The 22,277-nt window shown below is 57.0% G+C and overlaps 2 protein-coding genes across 3 annotated transcripts; one reads left to right on the top strand and one right to left on the bottom strand.

Annotated features, from left to right (window-relative positions):
• Window positions 1-8,934: 8,934 nt before the first annotated feature.
• TRAPPC3 (trafficking protein particle complex subunit 3) lies at window positions 8,935-15,769 on the bottom strand. Of its 2 annotated transcripts, XM_074555451.1 has the most exons (6): window positions 15,595-15,769; window positions 14,104-14,151; window positions 12,198-12,295; window positions 11,382-11,481; window positions 10,951-11,133; window positions 8,935-10,512 (listed from the first exon to the last, which is right to left on the bottom strand). In XM_074555451.1, the coding sequence occupies exons 1-6, from the start codon at window positions 15,634-15,636 to the stop codon at window positions 10,393-10,395; spliced, it is 591 nt and encodes a 196-aa protein (XP_074411552.1). In that variant the 5' UTR covers window positions 15,637-15,769; the 3' UTR covers window positions 8,935-10,392. The 2 variants fall into 2 exon arrangements, with proteins under 2 accessions (XP_074411552.1, XP_074411553.1); XM_074555452.1 differs by lacking the exon at window positions 14,104-14,151 and having other exon boundaries at window positions 15,595-15,763.
• A 1,988-nt stretch (window positions 15,770-17,757) lies between these two features.
• LOC102067207 (uncharacterized) lies at window positions 17,758-21,750 on the top strand. Its single transcript, XM_074555449.1, has 14 exons — window positions 17,758-18,119; window positions 18,187-18,347; window positions 18,444-18,603; window positions 18,736-18,906; window positions 18,986-19,077; window positions 19,169-19,326; window positions 19,411-19,514; window positions 19,609-19,833; window positions 19,941-20,026; window positions 20,214-20,350; window positions 20,507-20,596; window positions 20,713-20,921; window positions 21,041-21,247; window positions 21,355-21,750. Exons 1-14 carry the CDS (start codon window positions 17,868-17,870, stop codon window positions 21,640-21,642), a joined length of 2,340 nt encoding a protein of 779 aa, XP_074411550.1. The 5' UTR covers window positions 17,758-17,867; the 3' UTR covers window positions 21,643-21,750.
• Window positions 21,751-22,277: the final 527 nt, after the last annotated feature.

Here is a 22,277-nt window from a genome sequence, read left to right as displayed (position 1 = left end):
GGTGCTTGGACTCAGCCAGGGGTGCTGGAGGGGGCAGAGGGGCACAGACAGGGCTGGGGGTCCCTCCTGCCCATACTGGAGCCCCCAGAGCCCCCTGGTGCTGACTCCTGGTCTCATTCCTTTCAGGAGAGGGAATGTGTTTACCCAGAGCTGGCTCCTTAGGGAACAAACCCGCAGTGGCTTTTGTCAAAAAGCATTTCTAGAGAGTTCAGAATTTCCTTTCCTGAAAGCCAGCTCCCAGGAAGGAAAACATGTTTTGACCAAAAACTGGTGCCCAGTTCTGTGTGTTTAACTGAAAACAGAAGTCACAGTGTCAGCAGTGAGAGTGCTTTGCCCAGCTCTGGTCCTCCAAGGACACCAGGGACAGGAGGTGACCTTGATGAGGGGACAAGGGGCTGTCCCCAGCTGGAGCCAGCCCAGTGCCAGCCCAGCTGCCAGCACGGGGCTCAGGTGGTACCTGGTGTGTGGGAACCCAGGACATCCCTCTGGCTGTCCAGGATGGCCAGGACCCTGCCAGGGGGCTCAGAAGCCCAAAACACCTGTGGGTTTGATTATGACCCATGGAGCAAATTACCAAGCTTATGAAGATCAGCAAGCCTCAGCAGTTTAGGTAGAATAATAGTGAAGTTATCACAGGGTGGAAAAGTAGATTTTAGGGTTTTTGATATAGAGGCAAGATGGAGGGATCTGGGCATGTCCAGCCTTTCTCCTTCTTCTTCTTGGCCTCCATCTTCTGCTGTGATGGTGGCACTTTTGGATTGGTTTAGAGTAGAAGCTCACTAACATAGGTGATAGGCATTGGGAAGTAACTGTAAATATTGTACAGGCAGTTTTTAGTATAAAGACTAACACCACCCTGAGGGCAGGCAGAGTGCCTGGAACTGTCCTGCTGGATGGACCTCTGCAGGACAGGAGAAAGAATTTTATAGATAAGATACAATAAACAACCTTGAGACCGAGAAATGAGGAGCCCTGACTCATTCTTCAATCGCCAGGCTGGGAAAAGAGAATTTCTAACCCATCTCGGGGTCACTGAGGAGCAGAGATCCCAACACTGGTCGGGATGCTCCCAGCATCCAGCCTGTTCCTCTCCCATCACCTGGAGCAGGTCCTGGTGCCATCCCCATCCCCGCTGGCCTCCTCGCCCCTGGTCTCAGCTGAGCCCCTCGGGCCGGTGCTCCCCCTCCCCTGCCCTGCCCACCAAACCGAGGAAGTCGCAACCGCAGAGCTCTTGAAAGCATTTTTCTGGTGGAGACCACCGGTACTGAGAGATTAAAATTGCTGTTGTTTCTTCCATTACTCAGCTTTCCTGAATTATGGGGTGTAATACTCAGGGAGTGGGAATAATTAGGGGAGAACAATGGCAGGCTTGAAGGCTTAACTACGCCTGTGTGGTACTGCCGGCCAGGCCAGCCTGCTGTCACATTTCTCTGGGCCTCCATTTTCCACAGCCCCTGCCAAGCCCTTTCCACTCCGGTGCCCGCTCCGACTTCCTCATTCCTGGGGCTCTGCTCCCCGGAATGCCCCGGTTAACGCTCGGCTCCCCGGCCCCCAGCACCCTCAGCAGGGCTCTGTGCCCTGCCTGGATGGGATGGAGAGCCTGGGGGTGCAGGGGTGTGGGATGGAGGGATGGAGAGCCTGAGGGGTGCAGGAGTGTGGGATGGAGGGATGGAGAACCTGAGGGGTGCAGGAGTGTGGGATGGAGGGATGCTGAACCCTGGGGATGCAGGAATGTGGGACAGAGGGATGGAGAGCCTGGGGGATGCAGGGGGACAGGGGGATGCTGAACACTGGAGTGAAGGAATGTGGCAGTGGGAGAGGCTGGGAGGGTGCAGGAGTGTGGGACAGAGGGATGCTGAACCTTGGGGATGCAGGAGTGTGGGAGTGGGGGAGGCTGAGGGGGTGCAGGAGTGTTGGGCAGGAGGATGCAGAACCCTGAGGGGTGCAAGAGTGTGGGACAGAGGGATGGAGAGCCTGAGGGTGCAGGAATGTGGGACAGTGATGCAGAGGCTGGGGTTGCAGGAGTGTGGGACAGAAGGATGCTGAACCCTGGAGTGAAGGGCTGTGGGAGCTCTGGGGGAGGCTGAGGGAGTGCGGGAGTGTGGGACAGGGGGATGCTGAACCCTGGGGGATGCAGGGGGACAGGGGGATGCTGAACACTGGAGTGAAGGAATGTGGGAGTGGGAGAGGCTGGGGGATGCAGGAGTGTTGGGCAGGAGGATGCTGAACCCTGGGGGGTGCAGGAGTGTGGGATGGAGGCATACTGAACCCTGGGGGATGCAGGAGTGTGGGACAGAGGGATGATGAACCCTGGGGGATGCAGGAGTGTGAGACAGAGGGATGCAGAGCCCTGCAATGAAGGGATGTGGGAGCTCTAGGGGAGTCTGGGAGGTGCAGGAGGCCAGGGCAGCCCCATTGCCTCTGTGTCCCCCCCAGGCTCCTCAGCACGAGGCGAGCAGAGGTCCCACCAGGTCACTGCAGCGTTCCACGCTCGAGGAAGCCGCCGGATTTCTCCCCTTGGCAGGGAACACCCTGCAGCTCCTCGGTGGCATCTTGCTCAAGAGCCTTCCCAGCAATGGCAGGGCCTGGGGAGCAGTGAGAGCCCTGGCCCAGAGCTTGGGCAAGAGGCCACAGTGCTGCTCCCAGCCCCGGGCAGGCGCTGGCTCCAGCCGGGGCACGCGGGCAGCTGTGGGGGGCTCTGTGCCTGCCATGGGACAGGGACAAGGAGCCACAGCCCGGGGCACAGCCTGGCAGCTCCTCCCTGAGCTCTTGGGTGTCAGCGCTAACAGTAATTAAAATAAAATCAATGTTTTTTTGCTGTAAAAAACAGACATTGTTCTGGCGAGCGCTTTCCCCGAGTCAGCTCCTGTGTGTCTGTGGGATGGGCAGGGAGAAGCCAACGGGATCCTGGGGCTTTGCTTCGTCCTGGGAGGGGATTGGTTTTAAATGTTCAAATTGTTTTCTCATTTCTCTATGAACTGGACTGTTTGGAAGACTTGTCTGCAGCCATCCCTGGTCATCCAGGCATCTGGTTCAGCCCTGCTTGTGGTGAGCCACTTGCCGTGGCAGGGACAGGGTGGGATTTGGGATGGATTGGGTTTGGAGGGCGAGATGGGATCAGGGACAGCCTGGCTAATTAGGTGACCACTTTAATTAATGTTTTCTGGGCAGGTGGCTCCCCTCGAGCTTCTGAGAAACCCACTCTGCTCCCAGAATTCCTGATCTCTCAGGAGCTCCTCTTTTCTCTCACAAACAGCCTCAAGACTTTATTTTTCTGCTGAAAAACAGCCTGAGTGGGATCATATTTTAGCTATTGGACACTTTGAGGAAAATTCCCAATTGGGAATGTGCTTAGGATGGGAATCCACTGATGCCTGAAATCAGCCATCTCACAGCCCTGCAGCCTGTGGTCCTGAGTGACCTCTCTGAGCTCTCCTGGGCTGCAGGATCTCCCCCAGAGCAGAATTCCTCTTGGAGCCCATCCTGTGACACCCAGAGACCAATGATGATGATGATGATGGAGCCTGGGCTGACACCTCCACCCCACGGGGCTCTGCCTTCCACCCTGGAGAAGATGCATCAGCCAATGTGAGTATTTTGCTGATCTGGAGGGGAATTTCTCACAGGTCTGTTCCTGTGTGCAGGCTCTTTTTGTCCATGTGTGTGCACGTTACTGATGTTGCTACTTTAGATTTATAATTAAATTAGAGTGATGGTTATAGAAAATCCCATTTGAGTCATTCTGATGTGAATGACAATTTGAGTGATTCAACTGATCAAGTGCTGTTATTGCTGTGTTAATGAGGTATTGTTATGATTAAGTGTTGGTAAATAATTTAGACTTAATCCATTGATCCAATCTGAGGCTAAATTTAGTGAGGGGATCCTCTCTGTGCCTGGTGACTCAGCTTGGGAGTGTCCCTTACCCCCCTGCATTCCTGACTTTTTCCTCCCTTCCTTTTCCTCTCCCCATTTCCACATAATTCACTGTAGACTGCTTTTAATCCTATTTTTCTTGCTGTGATTTATCTACACCATAAGAAACAGAGAAACAAAATTATATCAAACCTGCATTTGCCAACAATTCAGCCCCAAACCCCTCACTCACCACAGGCTCAGGGAAAGGGCGACCATTCCAGAGGCTCCTTTACTCAGAAGCCACAATTATAACTATTTTAAAAGAAAACAAACATTTCTCATCGATATTCCTGCCTGGCTCTCATTGTAGACCAAGGCTGCTCAGCACCAGCAGCTTCCTCTGGGCAAACCCACCGTGCTGGGCTCTGAGTCCTGAAAAATGGGAATTTTCCTGTGGAAATTCAGGAAGGCTGGAGCAGCAGTGCCCTGGGGTTCCTGGGGCTCAGTGAGATCGTGGTTTTGGTGTTTGTGGTGCAGAGCTGGTGCCTGAGCTGTTCCCATCCCATGGGCCCAGCAGCAGTTTTGGGTGGATGCGGTGTCCCCATGTCACATCCTGCACCATCAGCAGCTCAGGGTGGCTTCCAGAGGGGAATGGAGGGGCTGTGGTGGTTGGAATTATTGGGGTTTGGGGGTGTGGGGTGAATGAGGTATGGGGGATGGACTGTCCCATGCAGCAAGAGCAGCAATGTCCTCAGTGGGTCATGCCGTGGGGCTGGGAATGGTGGCGTGGCCAATGTCACCCTCCTTCCTTGCGACTGGGTCACCCCTTCATGGTTTTCCACAGTTTTCCAGAGTTTTTCACAGTTTTCCATAGTTTTCCACAGTTTTCCACAGGTTTCCACAGGTTTTCTCCACTCCTGTGGTTCCTCACTGCTCCTGTCCCAAACCCCTCCCTGCTTCACACCCTGGTCACCAACACCTGCCCTGGGACACTCCACAGACCCAGCCCTGGGGTGCTGGAGCAGAACCCACCCTGTGGGACAGAGATTTTGGGGTGCTGAGTGAGCCCAGGGCTTTGTTCAATAATGCTTAAAATATCTTGAGAACCTTGGAGTAAAAATCTGACTGAAGTGTTCTACAAACTGAACCCCAAAAAACAGGCAAGAAAATCGATGTTAACAACTAATTAAAGCCTTCAGTGTGGTGCCTGCAGAGTGTTTGACATGGAAAAGGCTGGAAGGTTCAGGGAATCCTCAGGACAAGGATGGGGGTTTATGTGGGCACAGATCCAAAATGCATCAAAGGATGGTTCCCACGTCCTCCTTGAGGTAAAAATCCAAACTCACAGCCAGGAAATTGCTGCACCAGAGGGTCAGGGAGCTGCACTGCAGGAGCTCCCAGGACATGGGCACAAATCAGAGTGAAGAGTAGACAATAAGGGCTGGTGTGAGCTGCATGGCCACATTTAGCACAAAAAGCACCACGGAGACCCGGGAGCACGGACCTGAGCCGGGCAGGAGGGCACTGAGCTGAGCCCTGTCCCTGCCACAGCCCCTGGCCATCCCTGCACATGTCTGTGCTGCAGCAGGGACGATTTTGTGCCCACATTTCCCTTCACCCAGCACTCAGCAGGCGTTGAAGATTGCAATGCAAGATGTTTTCCATTACCATCTGTATGGCAGATTACCTTTGTCAAGTGGGCAGTTTGCCTTATCTCTCTCTTTGAATGACCACAATCACACCTCCCTCTGATAACAGCCATTGCATGGCCCTGCATGGCTGATAAGAACTACAGCATCCCATTGGGAGATGTGAGCCCAGAGGGAGGAGCCAAGCATTCCTACCCGGATAGAATCTGGAGATTCTGGAACACCAGCACGGCTTCTGCACTGGATTCCCCAGAGGAACAGCAGCTGCCTCTGCCCCTGGATCTCCAGAGGCAGAGACTGCACCTTTCTCCAGGATCCCTGCTCCAGCAGAACCAGCCCTGACACTGCAGGAGGGCTGAGCCACAATTCCAATGGGACTGCTGCCAACAGCCTGACCCACAGGGTGTCAGGTTGGGTTCTGACTCTGGCAGTGTTGTTCTAGTTCACTGCATTGTTTATTTTATCCTTTTACTTTTCTTCTCTGTTAAAGAACTGTTATTTCCTGCTCCCATATTTTTGCCTGAGAGCCCCTTAATTTAAAACTTACAGCAATTTGGAGGGGTGGGGAGGGTTTACATTCTCCATTTCAGGGGAGGCTCCCGCCTTCCTTAGCAGCCTCCTGTCTTTCCATACCAAGACAGCAGGGTTGGCTTTCCCAGGGCTGGATCCGCTCCGCAGCCGGGCAGAGCGTGGGAGGAGGGTGCCGATCCCGCTTAGGAAACACGAAACAATAAAAGAGGAACAATGGAGCTTCCTTCCCGTCACCCCAAATACCAAACGCCACCAGAACGTGGCTCGGCTCCGAGCAGCGCTGCCGGGGCTGCTCCTGTGTCCTCTGACCCGAGGAAGGGAGGAACTGCAGGCGCCTCCTCCTCCTCCTCTTCCTCACCCTGGCAAGGGATGCTGCGGGAGGGAGGATGCCAAGGAGCATCGCCAAAGGGCTGCCCTGACCCGGCGCTGCTGCCAGAGCATTCCCAGCTTTGGGAGCTGTGTTTGGGCCAGGGCAGGGGGTGCAGCGTGGCTGTGCCTTGAGAAAGGATTTTGTCAGCTGCCTGTGCTGCCAGGGTAGCCAAACATGTGCTGCAGCCAGCCCAGGGGCCCAGGAAGGGTTATAAAAACATCCAGGAATCCAAACTCACAGATCATTATCAGCCAGAGAACAGGTTCTCATGGGTTTGGTGCCCATGTGGTGCCAGGCACCACATGGGGAGATGCTCGGGTAGGTCAGGCACAGCTGGGCAGCTGGGGGAGCTGGATCCACACGTGGGTGGAACCCACACTCTGAGTGTCCCACAGCTGCAGGTGGAGGGTGCTTAGGACACAGGGCCAGAGCCCCCTGAGGGGCTGGTACCTGCCTGTCCCTGCTGGCTGCACCTTCACCTTGGCTACCTGGAGCCATGGGCACTGTGCCAGCCTTGCCAACATGCCCTGTCCCTGGTGCACGAGCCCTTGTGGGTGAAACATCTCTGCATCCTCAGCAATGCCCAGCACCCTGGCCAAGCACATCTGGCTGAAAGCTGTGGGAGCTGCCCCTGCAGTGAGGACACCAGCCCGGAAATGTTCCTTTCCCAGAGAGATCCTCTTGTCCCATCCACGATCCTCTCCTGGCACCATCCCTGTCCCCTCAGCAAGTGCTGCTTTGTGGGGCGTGGGCAGTGCCCAGGGATGGCACCCACCCTGTTTTGGGGGACGTGAGGGGGGCTGGGAGCTCTGCTTTCCACTGGAGAGTAAAGAGGGGATCACTTGCTCGTGGCTGGCGCCAGAGTGGGGAGTGGGGCTGGGGCTGCCACCAGCCAGGAGCAGCAGCCAGTTTGTCCAGGTTTGCCAACATTGGCCAGGTTGTCCCCACAATGGGGACATGAACTGGTTTAAACCTTCACCCTGGACCCTGTGAGTCACACATCGACCTTCAGCTGCTGCCAGTGCGCTCCATCAGGACACCAGCCAATGTCCCACTTTCCTGAAGGAGGGGGACAAGGGCTGGAAAGCTCCTTCCACCTCCAAAGGCACTGCAGCAACCAAAGCTCCTGCTTCCTGCTGCTGTGGGAGCCTGGGATGTGTTTTGGACAAGGTTCTGTGGGGTGCCCAGGCTGGTGAGGACACATGGGCTTGGACCCCAGGCACTGGGGTCCCGCAGCATCACTCCCCAGCACCACTCCCACCCCACATCCCCTGTTTCCCCCTTGACTTGTTGCTATTGTCATCTCCAATATCACGCAGGGATGTGAGAGGCTGGAAGTTGCCTCTTTTGCTGCCAGGTTAAATGGCTCCCTAGGAATGTCTATTATTCCCACAAGTCAACTTTCCCCTCCGCGGTATGTGTCAGGGGTCAGGGCTGGCACCACATGAAAGCCACGGGTATTCAATAACCCAGAGCCGTGGAAAGGCTTCAGTCCAAGCCCAGCCACGTTGGGGTTTATTGATGCAGATGCCTTTCCCCATTTGTTTCCTATAAACAGCACATGGTAATATTTAGTAGGTTTCAAACAGAGCTTTTTGCATATTCTCCCTTGTCTGCAGCGAGCTGCTCAGTAGTAGACAGTTTTAATTTACTTAATGCAATTTCTGCTTTTTGTTCTTCCAGAAGGTCTGGGCTGGTTTTGACCCTGTCGCCCCAGCAAATTACTTGAATTCCCAAGGGGCTGGGAGCAGGAGTCCAGGATCCACTCTGTGCAGGGGTGAGGACAAGGGATCTCACTCTCCCCAGAGCCTCTGGGACAGCCTCAGGAGCTGGGTGCATGTTGGGGCTGGTTGGGGCTGCCCTGGCTGGCTCCCGCTCCTGGCCAGGCCAGCAGCACGTGGTGCTTGCAAGCTCCAGAGAAAAAAAAAACACTTTATTGCAAAAGCTGCCACTTCCCCATCCCTGGGGCTGGCATCCCTCAGTGCCCAGGATGGAGTGTGACTGCAGGGTGACCCTGGAGCAGGGAATGCCCAGGAGCACACAGCAGAGATCCCACCAGAGCAGGGCTCCTGGGGAGCACCCACACAAGAAAGGGAAGCACAAACTGCTCCTGGAGAGCAGCCCTTGCTGTTCCTTGTCTCCACACTCCTGGCAGCAGCCCTACACCAATGCCAGCCACGGAGCAGCACTGAGCTGGCAGCAGAGGAGGCTCAGATGCCCTCCAGGTGATTTTTTGCCACTGTAAATGCCCACAGAGAGTTTTGGCTCTGCAGCAGCTGCCTCAGGCTGGTGGCAGTCCCAGCCACAGTGGATTCACAGACCCCAAAGCAGCCACACTGAGTGTCTGCCCCAGTCCCTCTGTGGTGCAATGCTGGGTAGGTTCCTCCAGGCAGCTTCCAGGCCCACCAACACCCAGGAATTCTTGGGGCAGTGCTGCTGTCACCCTGCCAGCCCTGGGCACCCTGTCACCACTGTCACCCTGCCAGCACCCACCACCAGAACACAGGCAAGAGGAGACCAAAGAACTGACACTGCGATCCTTTTAATGCAATTGCTCCTAAAATGCAGCTCTAAAGTGACTTGGAATGGTCAACAATGAGAAATAATGGATGGTTTTGAGCTCTGCAAAGTGACCATGTGGCACTTCTGCCACCAACAGCCACCTGGCACAGCTGGGCCACTGCCATGCCTCTGACTGCTCTTACAGCCACTCACTGTCCCTTCACAGGGCACGTGTCACACAGGGCATCCAAAGGGACTCTTTGGGGCCAAAAAGGGACAGGGAGAGCCATCCAGTGCCAGATGACCCTACATTCCCCCAGAAAAGCCAAATAAAAGCAGCACAAGCAGTGGGTTGCTCCCTCTCACCTCACATTCAGGCATCAACCAACACAAGACCTCGAGGGGCTGTGCCTTCATGCTATGTAAAGTGATTTGGGAACCCAATGCTTGACTGTGCTCTCTAGAGGATGGCAGAGTGGTGGCAGAGGAAGCTGATGTTCCAATCTCTTGCTTTTTGTTATCTAATACTTCTTTATGTATTTGTTTTTGAGAGCAGCAAGTGCCACAGGTCAAGTAACTGGGAAATTCTACTGAACACCAGTGAGAGAGAACAAACCCCAGCACTGCCTTCACACCTTGCAGCATTTACATCCTCCAACATCAGAACAGAGCCTGTAATGTCTTTAACACCTCCCAGGCCTCAGCCTGAGTTTGGTCCTCATTCCATGACTCCCCACGCAGCCCTGGGCTGTGCCCACTGCGGAGCAGCCATGCCATTTTAGCCATTCTTTCTCTGTGTAAAATAGTTCCTACTGCTCCACTGGAGTTTGATCTCCTCCCCTCCAGAGGAGGAGATCAAACTCCCCTTCACCTTGAGGGAAGGGACAATGGAAAGGCCATGGGACTCCCAGATTTCTGTGGTGCCACACCCCCCTGAGCAGAGCAGCCCCTGCCCTGGTGCCAGCAGCTCTTCCCAAGCCACCCCTTTGGACCAAGCTTGCAAGAATCAAGTGCAGGAAGCCAGTTTGATCTACAGAAACACTACACACATCTCCAAATGGATTTTGAACACCTCATTTAAGGAAGGATGGGGTTTAGCAGGGAATCAGTGGGCTCTTGTAGCTTGGTCTCCAATTCTGGCCCTCCGACAGCGATGTGAAGAGACCGGAGCTCTCCTGGAGTCTGAGCAGTTGTTGTCACACAGCCCAGGTCACAACTGGAAACTGAGCTTAGGAAGCCCCCAGGGGGAGAGAAAAGGACATCACCTGATGAAAAAGCTTCGGAATGAACCTGGGAAATAAACAGCAACCAGACAATCATCTTCTACAGAGGATGGAAGTGAGAGTAGAAGAAAACAACATCTGAGACAGTCAGTGAGTCAGTCTGAGTGTGTAGGGGCAGGAGATCCCTGTGGATCTGTGAGGAAAGCTAATGGCCAAACCCAGCTGGTCCCTCCAGTCCCCAGGGAGATGGGGCTGTGGTTCACTCTTCCCCAGCTGGAAGGTTGTCTTCAATCCTCCTGATGAATTTCATCCTTATTTCTGTGACACTGTCGCCCTTCAGGGTGTCCTGGACAAACTTCACATCGACAGCCATCTGCACCTAATGAGGGAATAGCAGAGAGGAGCTGGTAACTCCCTGTTCACAGCAGCTTCTCCAGGGGCTGAATGATCCTGGAGCACCAGCTTAAGGGCTCTAAGGGCATGACATGATATACAGGGCTCTACAAAATCCTAAATTTCAGACACAGCTGTTTCAGCCAATTCCCAGCTAGGGCTTACAGCAGATGCAGAGTGAGGATTTTGGAGCTTCACACAAACTCAGGGAGATACCTGAACTTGGATTGTGAGCTGAAAGGGCCCAGGCAACACCTCTGGGCCTCAGCTGCCAGACATAACAGCAGCCAAGTGCTCCTGCAGCTCTGCCCTTCTCCTGGGAATGCGTTTCAAACCCAGAAATCACAAACAGACCAGAACTCAAGTATCTGCTGACACCTGGCTGTCCATACACCCACCCCAAGGGAAGGGAGATGTGGCTCACCATCTCCAGGGCACCTCGCAGCACCCCACAGAGCAGGTTGGAGTAGATGAGGGTTGAGTGGTTGTCAGGGAGCTCCACAAAGTCCACCAAGGGGTTGTTTTCCAAGATCAGGGAGAACTCGTCGCCCCCAGGACTCCAGTTGGTGATGCTCGGAGTGATGCCCAGGTACATTTTAAATGCAATCTGTTGTGGCAAACAGGAGGAACAAGAACAGCTGAGGCAACAGCACAGCTTTGATTTTGTAAAATTCTTCAAGGGGTTTGCAAACATTTCTCCTTTCTTCCAGTTCCTACCAGCCAGCAGTACTTGGGCTAAAGCTTTTTTGCTTTCCCACCCCAAAAACTTAATCAAAGTCCTGTGAGAAACAAATATTCCATCCTCACACTCAAAACCCAAGCAATAACCTGACAAAGCAGTGCTTGGACATTTACCTTTGCAATAACATCTGCAGTTTCACGGAAATCGTGGCACCTCCCAACATTGGAGCGGGCCAGGAAGTCCTCGATGAGCCGGACACCGATGTTGTAACCCCTGTGAAGGGACCAGAGCAACAGCTTCAGAAAGACAACAAATATTTATAAAAGAAGAGAGTGAAGAAGCAAAGACTAATCTGAGAAATGTCAGTGTTAAGTAATTTCAGCTTGCCACGGTTTTGCTCCTGGAGCAGCACACGGGGATGTGGCTGTGATCCCTGCTGTGATCCTGATGCCTGGAGAAGGCTGAGCTAGAACAGAGGCTAGATTGAGTTAAAGAATAAAGCAGGGATTTATTAAAAGGTCTCAATGGATGCACCTTGGGCAGCGCAAGAGCCCAGCCAGGGCTACACCCAAGATGAATCCAAAATGGTCACAAAAAATGGAAAACTGGTCACAAGGTCTCACTTTTATAAGTTCTGCTCTATTTGCATATTGGAGTTAATTGTCCAATTACAGCTTTAGCCCATGAAGTCCCATCCTTGTTTTTCTCTCTTCAGTCCATACTGTTTATTTTATGCTCTTGGGCCTGAAATTTGGATTATTTGTCCTTGGTCCTCAGCTACAGAAGGAATTGTTTTGTCTCCCTGCTCTGTGCAGAGAGCTCACTATTCCCTAATAAGAAGCTCAGAATTACACACTAAAGCAGCACAGAATCTGAAAAATATAAAAGCTAAAACCTCAGGCACCGATCCCAGCTGTGACCCCAGCTGTGATCCCAGCTCCCCCAACAGCTCCAGCAGGGCAGATCCACTCCCACCTGTGCACACTCACATTTTGTCCAGCTGCTTGTTGACATCATCATCATTCTCATAGTCCTTGCAGAGCTGGGTCACCAGGGCACCGTAGGTCAGCGTGAACAGCTCTGAGTTCTGTACACAGGAAAAGAAAATTCACCCAACAGAACCCGCCCGGGCTCTGCTGCCTGCGAGTCCAGCGCCGCCACCTCGGCACGGAGAGGGGAACGGGGACCTGCTGTCTCAAAGGAACCTGTGCTCAACAAGGAGAGATCCCAGCTCCAGTTTAACAAGAGAGATCCCAGTTCCAGTTTAATAAAGAGAGATCCCAGCTCCAGTTTAACAAGGAGAGATCCCAGTTCCAGTTTCATAAGGAGAGATCCCAGCTCCAGTTTAATAAGGAGATCTCAGCTCCAGTTTAACAAGGAGAGATCCCAGTTCCAGTTTAATAAAGAGAGATCCCAGCTCCAGTTTAACAAGGAGAGATCCCAGTTCCAGTTTCATAAGGAGAGATCCCAGCTCCAGTTTAATAAGGAGATCTCAGCTCCAGTTTAACAAGGAGAGATCTCAGCTCCAATTTCATAAAGAGAGATCCCAGATCTAGTTTAATAAGGAGAGATCCCAGCTCCAGTTTAATAAGGAGATCTCAGCTCCAGTTTAACATGTAGAGATCCCAGCTCCAGTTTAATAAAGAGATCCCAGTTCCAGTTTAATAAGGAGAGATCCCAGCTCCAGTTTAATAAAGAGAGATCCCAGCTCCAGTTTCATAAGGAGAGATCCCAGCTCCAATTTAACAAGGAGAGATCCCAGCTCCAATTTAACAAGGAGAGATCTCAGCTCCAATTTAACAAGGAGAGATCCCAGCTCCAGTTTCATAAAGAGAGATCCCAGCTCCAGTTTAATAAAGAGAGATCCCAGCTCCAGTTTAACAAGGAGAGATTCCAGCTCCAATTTAACAAGAGAGATTCCAGCTCCAATTTAACAAGGAGAGATCCCAGCTCCAATTTAACAAGAGAGATTCCAGCTCCAATTTAACAAGGAGAGATCCCAGCTCCAATTTAACAAGGAGAGATCCCAGCTCCAGTTTCATAAAGAGAGATCCCAGCTCCAATTTAACAAGATAGATCCCAGCTCCAGTTCTGGCAACAACTTCATTCTCCTTGGAATGAGGCTTGGAGGAACCTGGTCTACCAGAAGGTGCTCCTGCCCTTGGGAGGGGGTGGAACTGGTTGAGTTTTAAGATCCCTTTCAACCCAAACTATTCTGGGATTTTGGGAAAGACACCAACACCTCCTGGGTAGCTGGAGGTGCCATGCCAGGGCCCTGAATTTACCTCAAGCACTGGCCTAGAGCTGAGATCTGACTCAAACTCTTCCCTCTGTTTCATGTTACAAGTGAGCAATGCCCATCAGGCTCCAGCTCTGGTCCTTTCAACAAGCCCAAAATGCTCCTCTGCTCAGGGATTTATGGAATTCTGTACCAAGAAAAAGGATTCATTGGGTCCTAGAAAGTTGTCCAGGCACAGAATTTGCTTCACATGTTGAAATCAGCTCCTCAGACCCAAAACAGGCTCAGGGAGGCCAAGCCCAGGCCAGCTCAGCTCTCAGGTGCTGTGCACATTCTGGGACTGGCCAGGACCAAAGTCACTCGTGTTTTCTTTACATAATTGCCAGATTTGCAGAAAATTTGCAAAAAAAGGGAAAAAATTCTCCTCTCCCAGCCACCACCTTCAATCCTCACACTCAAATGATGTCAAAGAGCATTTTTTGGGAGCCATTAAGCCAGACCAGTGATTAATGAGGTCATTAGAGGCTACAGAGCAAAACTCTGCAAAAGGAAGTGTTTTGGGGGGGGGGGAACAAACAAACCCCCAGCCCTGGTTTCTGCTGTCAGTTTTGGCATGCAGAGGGATCACAAGGGCTGACCTGGGATCTGTCACCTACCATGAGCTGCAGAGAGGCAGAAGGTGAAATGAATGGCAAATACCAATACTAGAGAATGAAAGCAGCAGCAGGCAGGGAGGGAAAAGAGACAAGATCAGAGTTAAGTGACAACACAGATCACCATAATTTCACACAAAGCCACAACAAACACACAGAGGAAACACCCCCAAACAAACAGAAATTGGGTATGTAGAGGACAGAGGGAATTCCACCTTGTCTTGTTCATGGATTAGGAAAAAATTCTTCCCTGTGAGGGTGGGCAGGCCCTGGCACAGGTGCCCAGAGAAGCTGTGGCTGCCCCTGGATCCCTTGGAAATGTCCAAGGCCAGGCTGGACAGGGCTTGGAGCACCCTGGGATAGTGGAAGGGGTGGAATGGGATGAACTTTAAGGCCCCTTCCAATCCAAACCAGTCTGGGATTCTGGGATTGCCATTTCCAAGGAGAAAAGGCTGCAGGTATGAAACCAACCAGAGAGGCTGCTTGGAGCTGTTGCCACACTTTGAATCTAAGAACTGACACGTTCTTTGGGGGTTTTACTTAAAAATTTGCTTTCCTCTCAGAAAACTAAAGGTTGGGCAATTCCCATCGCTGGAAGGACAAGGGGGAAGTTCCTTTGGCTCAGCTGGAATCAGACACTTGGCAGAGAATTCAACAGACATGCAGAACATGTAGTGTTGGTTTTCAGGGTTTCAGTTGTTTTAGTAAAGACAGAGGTGGAGAGGGGATGGGGATGGATGGAGGGAATCCAGCTGTCCCCAGCCCCAAGTGCTGTCACCGTGTGAGGCCATGGTGGTGTCACCTGCCACCATCAGCCGCAGCACATCCAGAGCTGATCTCACTTATTGCTAAGATGCTGTTATTAAAAGCAACTTGAGCTGTTTCAATAGGACAGATCTGGACAACAATTTTTTTTCGTTTTCAGCCCATTTGATGTAATTGAAGTGCCCAAAGCTATCCCGGTATTTTTATTATTTGACACTCTCCACACAAAGCATCTGTTCTATGGCTACAGAAGTGTCAGAACTCCAGTGAATTAACACAATTCTTTACATAATCGTTGAATCTCTAGAAAAGAATCCCCTGGGGTGTGGAGAGGCAGGAAGGGGCAGCTAAGCCCGACCCAGCCCCTCCTCACGGCCAAACAGGGAGAAGACCCCAGGTTTTGTTTTTTATTACTTATTTTGCATTAAAAATTAATGAATTCGACCTGGTTTGACCCAGAACCGGAGCTCAGCTCTGGAGCTTTGGGCTCCATCTCTCAGTTCCTGCCTCAGCCGGGCGGATAACGCGGAATGAGCTGGAGAGGGGAAGCGAGACACGCCAGGGAAGCGTTTGGGGTGCGAACTTCCACAAACAGGAGCGCCCGGTGCCGCTGCTGGCTGCCCGGCCCCGCCGCACCGGGCGCTGCGGCCCGGGCCCGGTCACCCCCGCCGCGGGCCGGTTCCCCGGGTGCCCCACGCCATGCGCTCGCCACGCCGGCCCCGCCGTTACCATTTTCTTGCTCTCGGTGCCGCGCCCGCCCTGTCGCGACATCGTGTCCGCCCGGCCTGGCCCGGCCCGGCCCGGCCGCTCTGTCCGCCGCGGGCACCAAGGGATCCCCGGACCGCCGCGGGGCACCACGGGACACGCAGTCCCCGCCGCGCCGCCGTCCGCGCCCCGCCCGCCCGGCTGGACTACAAATCCCAGAGTGCACCGCGCGCCAACACGACCGTGAGGCACCGCCCAATCCCGGCGGGAGGGGACGGCCGCGGTCGCCGCCAGGGGGCGCCACCGCCCGCCCGAACTGTGGCGGCGCCGCCATCGGGGCTGCGCTGGGCCCTGCCCGACCCCGCCGCTGCCGACCGCCTGTCTGCGGCTTCTGCCCGGCCAGTGAGGCAATGGTGGCCCCCGTTGTGCCCTCTCCATGCTGCCGGCTCCCTGCAGGCCTCCCCGCGGCCCCCCAGCCCCATGGGAAAGGGGCTTCGGCTGCGCTCCTGCTCCCACCTTGGTCCCGCACTGCCACCTTGGAATGGCAGTAGAATCGTGGAATATCCGCAGCTGAGAGGGACCCACGAGGATCGAGGCCAGCTCCTGGCCCTGCACAGGACACCCCAGCAATCCCACTGTATTCCTGAGAGCATTGTGCAAATGCTCCTTGGGCCGGGCCCTGTTCCTGTGCCTTCTTGCCCGGCTCCAAGGGCTCGGCGGGGGCCGATTCCTGGGGAAAGGGCAGCTGGGTGGATGAAGCAAGCCCTGTGCTGGCAGGATTGGGCAAGCTCGGATCCTTAGGCTGCGGCTCAATGTGGAACACAAGCAGGTTTCCACCCTGTGAGGCCCGCAAATGGCCCCACAAGAGCAGGGCAAAGGACAGGGTGTCACAGAAACCAGCCTGGCTTGGGGCTGCAGGAACTGCAGGGAATATTTCCTGAACAACCCAGCTTGACCCTCCCCAAGCCAGCATGGCCTCTGGTGCACCAGGTTCTGCTCCCACACAGAGTGTGCCTGGCGTTGTTTACTCATTTCTTTAATCTCCTGTTGTTTATTTATTTATTTACCCCATTATGCCCCCGTCCCAGACCTGTCACTGAGTGAGTGCTGGGGTGGTGTGCTGGGGGCAGGACATGCTCTGGGCATTGGGGGACCGCCCTACTCCTGCTGGCTGCTCAGGAATCCAGCAGCTGGGAGCAGGAGCGTGGGGACCGTCCGGGCTGTGGTGACCTGCTGGCATTGCCTTACATGGCTGCATCCCCAGGACACGGCCAGCTGCAGGGCACTGGGGCGTGCTGTGGGACTGCCAGCAGAACCTCCATTGTGCCAGTGAGCTGATGGCACGTCTGTGCTTCGTGTCCAGCTCTGTAGTGCCAGGTCCCTTCCTGCTCAGTCCCAAATACCACCTTGTGCTCTCCTGCCACAGTGCCCACTACTCCCCAGATGACTGATGGAGATCATTGAATCCTAGAACACCCTGAGTTGGAGGAAACCCACAAGGGCCACGGAGTCCTGCTCCTGGCCCTGCCCAGACACCCCAACAATTCCACCCTCTGCCTGAGAGCGTTGTCCAAAGGCTCCTGGAGCTCTGGCAGCCTTGGGGCCGTGCCCATTCCCTGGGGAGCCTGGGCAGTGCCCAGCACCCTCGGGGGTAAGAACATTTTCCTAAAATCCAACGTTAGAAGGCACCGTGTCCCTGGTCACCGCAGAGGTCCCTGGCAGTGTCCCTCCGTGCTGAGCTGGGGGGCATGAGGGGCACACACCCCTTGCTGACCTGGGGGGCAGGAGGGGCACAGGGCACCCGCGCTGGCACCTCAGTCCGTGCCGTGCCACAACGCCCACCAAGCACAGGAGATCCCTCCCAGGCGGAGCCGTTATTGCTCCCCGGCCCCGGGCAGGGCCCGAGCCGGCCCCGCTGCAGCCGAGGGCACCGAGAGCTGGTCTGACGGCGCCGGGCGGCTCTGCCGGTTCCCGCCCGCACACGGGAGACGGGCGGAACTGAAACGCTGCGAGTTGTCCCCGCGGCAGGGCCGGGCTAAGCGGGGCTCGGGGCTCGCCGCCCCCCGCATACACACCCCGCAGCACGGGGTGAATCTCTCAAACCGGCCCGGGAGGCGGCCGGGACCTGGCAAATCCCCAGGTCCCCCTGACTCGTCCCGTTGTACCGCGCTCCGCCCCGTCCGGTGGGCGCAGGACCGCCCGCAGCGCGCTCCGCCCCGCCGCGCCCATCGCGGGGGCTTGGGCAACCGGGGCCGGGCCGAACCGTGCTGTGCAAATCCCGGGAGCCGGGCCGGGCCATGCCGTGCAGATCCCGGGAGCCCGGCCGGGCTATGCCGTGCAGATCCCGGGAGCCGGGCCGGGCCATGCCGTGCGGGGCTTTCCCAGCAGCAGCGGTGGGGCTGCGGGTGCTGGTGCTGAGCGCAGCGCTGGGCGCGGTGGCGGCCCGGGCTCAGCCGCCCCCCTTCCCTTTCTGGGACCCCTCTCTGCCCTGGCAGCGCCGCCTCGATGACCTGCTGGGCCGGCTGAGCCCCGCCGAGCTGGTGCTGCAGGTGAGGGGGCGGCGGGACCCGGCCGGGTCCCCCGCGGGACTCCCCGCTCAGCGCCGCTGCCCCGCAGGTGGCGAGGGGGGGAGCGATGGGGAACGGCCCCGCGCCCCCCATCCCGCGGCTGGGCATCGCGCCCTACAACTGGAACACCGAGTGTCTGCGGGGCGACGGCGAGGCACCTGGATGGGCCACGGCTTTCCCTCAGGCGTTGGGGCTCGCCGCCGCCTTCAGGTACCGGCACCGGGGACCGGGGGTGTGCGATGGGACCTGGTGAGACAGGTCCACCCTTGCCTATGTCACCCTGACACCCCTGTGCTGTTCCCCCAGCCCAGAACTCATCTATCGTGTGGCCAACGCCACGGCCACGGAGGTGAGAGCCAAACACAACAGCTTTGCTGCTGCTGGACGCTACACTGACCACACTGGGCTCAGCTGCTTCAGCCCTGTCCTGAACATCATGAGGCACCCGCTGTGGGGGCGGAACCAGGTGCCACCTTGGGCAGGTGATCCCTGACTGGGATCGGGCCATGGCTGACCAGCTGGATATGGCCGTGGCTTTCCAGGCTGTGGGGATGTGGGGACAGGGCTCCCAGAGGTGACCCACCTGTGCCCCGGACAGGAGACCTATGGGGAGGACCCGTTCCTGAGTGGGGAGCTGGCCCGCAGCTTTGTGCAGGGGCTGCAGGGCCAGCACCCCCGTTACGTCAAGGCCAGCGCTGGCTGCAAACACTTCAGCGTGCACGGAGGCCCTGAGAACATCCCCGTCTCCAGGCTAAGCTTCGATGCCAAGGTGAGCACAGCATGCAGGGGGTGATAATAGGGCAGGGGACACTCCAGGTGCTGACCCCGCTCTGCCATGGTGCTTGCAGGTGCTGGAGCGGGACTGGCGCATGACCTTCCTGCCCCAGTTCCAGGCCTGTGTGCGGGCTGGCTCCTACAGCTTCATGTGCAGCTACAACAGGTGTGGAGCGTGGCCAGGGCCATGTGGGCTGGGCTGCCCTTGGCATGGCCAGTGCCCCGCTCTCCTGGCTGCCCCATCCCCTCTCCAACAGGATCAACGGCGTCCCCGCTTGTGCCAACAAGAAGCTACTGACGGACATCCTGCGTGGCGAGTGGGGCTTTGATGGCTACGTTGTGAGCGACGAGGGGGCTGTGGAGCTCATCATGCTAGGGCACCACTACACACACAGCTTCCTGGAGACAGCGGTTGGTGAGCTCAGGGGCTGGGCATGGGGTCAGTCCCCAGGCATGACACAGCCATGATGGGAGTTCTCCCTTCTCCCTGGCATGGCAGCCTCGGTGAATGCTGGCTGCAACCTGGAGCTCTCCTATGGCATGAGGAACAACGTGTTCATGCGCATCCCTCAGGCTCTGGCCATGGGCAACATCACACTGCAGGTGAGCTGAGGGGAGCAGGACCAGGGGTGTGGGCAGAGTGACCAGGCTGTCCCTGCCAAGCACAGCTGAGGTGTTGGGGTCGGGATCTCCACAGATGCTGCGTGACCGAGTCCGGCCCCTCTTCTACACACGGATGCGACTGGGGGAGTTTGACCCCCCAGCCATGAACCCTTACAGCTCCCTGGACCTGAGTGTGGTGCAGAGCCCTGAGCACCGCAACCTCTCTCTAGAAGCTGCTGTCAAGAGCTTTGTGCTGCTGAAGAATGTGCGGGGGACACTGCCCCTGCAGGCCCAGGACCTCTCCAGCCAGCACCTCGCGGTGAGCCCCTGCAAGGGGGTGGGCAGGGGGACATGCTGGGTCCAACCCAGGGCACACGGGTGTCACAGGGCTGCTGGTGCCCACCCTCACCCCTCTGCCCTCTGCAGGTTGTTGGTCCCTTTGCTGACAATCCCCGGGTACTGTTTGGGGACTATGCACCAGTGCCGGAGCCTCAGTACATCTACACTCCCCGGTGAGACAGCGTGGTCCCACCTCATGTCCCCCTCTCCTGGTCACTGTTCCCCTCTCCTGGGCACTGTCCAGGGCTGCTGCTGGAGCTGCTTGGCCCTTGGCTGGTGGCCAGGCAAGGGGGCTGTTCCCATTGTGCCCCGACCCTGGGGCACAGCTGCCCCTGTGTCCTTTGCTCTTCCCTGGTGCAGGAGGGGGCTAGAGATGCTAGGGGCCAATGTCAGCTTTGCAGCAGGCTGCAGCGAGCCACGGTGCAAGCAGTACTCACGGGCAGAGCTGGTGAGGGTGGTGGGAGCAGCTGATGTGGTGCTGGTCTGCCTGGGCACAGGTAGGTGGGAGTGGGAGGGCACTGGGTGGGCACTGCCAGAGGCAGGGGAGTGCTCTGGGAGAGAGGGGCTACCTGTGAGCCACCTCTGAGGTGGTCAGTGCCCCTCTGCCCTGTCACAGGGGTGTAAGGGGCTCTCCCTTGGCTGTCCCCACCCAGGGGTAGATGTGGAGACAGAGGCAAAAGACCGGAGTGACCTGTCCCTGCCAGGGCACCAGCTGGAGCTGCTGCAGGATGCTGTGCAGGCAGGTAGGGGCTCTGAGGGACCTCAACCCACCCAGGTGTTGTTCCCCATCCATGGCACACCCTGGGGCCATCCCAGCAGTGCCACTACCGGCCTCTCAGTGACAGCCACCTCCCTGCAGCCGCTGGGCGCCCCGTCATTCTGCTGCTGTTCAACGCGGGGCCCCTGGACGTGAGCTGGGCTCAGGCACACGACGGCGTGGGGGCCATCCTGGCCTGCTTCTTCCCTGCCCAGGCCACGGGCTTGGCCATTGCCAGGGTCCTGCTGGGCGAGGCAGGGGCCAGCCCGGCTGGTCGGCTGCCGGCCACTTGGCCTGCAGGCATGCACCAGGTAAGGCCAGGGCTGCTGGTTGCACCCTCAGCCTTTCCCTGCCTTGCTGGCTGGAGCAGCTGCAGGATGCAGGGCTGTGGATCTTGCCTGTGCCCACCTAGCCCTGCCCTGTCCCACAGGTGCCACCGATGGAGAACTACACCATGGAGGGACGGACATACCGCTACTACGGGCAGGAGTTCCCGCTCTACCCCTTTGGGTACGGGCTGTCCTACACCACCTTCCGCTATCGGGACCTGGTGCTGAGCCCCCCAGTGCTGCCCCTCTGTGCCAACCTCTCTGTGTCTGTGGTGCTGGAGAACACGGGGCTGCAGGACAGCGAGGAGGTGGGCACGGCTGCTCAGCACCGATCTGGCTGTGCAGGGCACAGATGTGCTTGAACTCCCCATGCAAGGGGGAGTCCCACTGTGCTGAGTCCCATCCCTCCGTGCAGGTGGTGCAGCTGTACCTGCGCTGGGAGCACTCATCCGTGCCGGTGCCGCGCTGGCAGCTGGTGGCTTTCCGCCGTGTGGCCGTGCTGGCGGGCCAGGAGGTGAAGCTGTTCTTCCAGGTGCTGGCCGAGCAGCGCGCTGTCTGGGCGCAGGACTGGCACCTGGAGCCCGGCACCTTCACCCTGTTCGCCGGAGGGCAGCAGCCGGCCCAGAAGACACGGGCGCCCTCGGAGGTGCTGAGTGCCCGGTTCAGTGTCACCGGCACGGCACGGCCCTTACGCTCGTGTTAGCAGCGGGGTGGGCACAGGGTACTGGCAGAGGAAGGGATGGAAGGTACCCGGTGTGCCGGGGACAGTGTGGTGCTTCTCTGCCCTGCAATAAAGTGCTGGTGCTCTGTGGCAGCTGTGTGGGGCCTCCCCTCCATCCTCCCGGCGCAGCGCTGGCAATCTCCCCGGAGCAGGACTGCACTGCCCTGCTCGGTGCTGTCACCCTCCTGCCGTGGCTGTCCCACCCCGAGGCGCTGCTGCTGCAGCCCCACACCCTCCCTGTGCCCCACACCCCGCCCGTGCCCCACACCCTGCCCGTGCCCCACACCGGCTGCAGCCCCACACCCTGTCCGTGCCCCACACCCGGCTGCAGCCCCACACCCTGTCCGTGCCCCACACCGGCTGCAGCCCCACACTCTGCTGCAGCCCCACACCTTGCTGCAGCCCCACACCCTGCCCGTGCCCCACATCCTGCCCGTGCCCCACACCGGCCTCGGGGCAGCGGCCGCCGGACCCGCGTGTGCTGCGGCCACACGTGCCTGCTCCTCCCGCTCTATTTATAACCGCAGGGCTGCTCCAGCGCATTCCCTGCGCCCAGGGAGCAGTGACTGGCAGCCCTGCGAGGCTCGGCAGGGCAGGGGCTGGCCCTTCTCCTTCCC

The sequence above is a fragment of the Zonotrichia albicollis genome, chromosome 20 (assembly GCF_047830755.1).
Source record: "Zonotrichia albicollis isolate bZonAlb1 chromosome 20, bZonAlb1.hap1, whole genome shotgun sequence".
Lineage (NCBI taxonomy): Eukaryota > Metazoa > Chordata > Aves > Passeriformes > Passerellidae > Zonotrichia > Zonotrichia albicollis.
Note: the sequence above shows the minus strand (reverse complement) of the source record. Positions and strands in the feature narration are given on the sequence as shown.

What these genes read in the sequence shown, in the direction of transcription:
- TRAPPC3 (XM_074555451.1), bottom strand. Translation starts at nt 15,636, where the DNA reads ATGTCGCGACAGGGCGGGCGCGGCACCGAGAGCAAGAAAATG. An exon ending in GCACCGAGAGCAAGAAAATG is followed by an intron (nt 14,152 to 15,594) that starts GTAACGGCGGGG and finishes TTCATTCTCTAG; the next exon opens with TATTGGTATTTGCCATTCAT. An exon ending in CTGCCTCTCTGCAGCTCATG is followed by an intron (nt 12,296 to 14,103) that starts GTAGGTGACAGA and finishes TCCTGTGTACAG; the next exon opens with AACTCAGAGCTGTTCACGCT.
- LOC102067207 (XM_074555449.1), top strand. Translation starts at nt 17,868, where the DNA reads ATGCCGTGCAGATCCCGGGAGCCCGGCCGGGCTATGCCGTGCAGATCC. An exon ending in TGGGCAACATCACACTGCAG is followed by an intron (nt 19,515 to 19,608) that starts GTGAGCTGAGGG and finishes GGATCTCCACAG; the next exon opens with ATGCTGCGTGACCGAGTCCG. An exon ending in GCAGGATGCTGTGCAGGCAG is followed by an intron (nt 20,597 to 20,712) that starts GTAGGGGCTCTG and finishes ACCTCCCTGCAG; the next exon opens with CCGCTGGGCGCCCCGTCATT.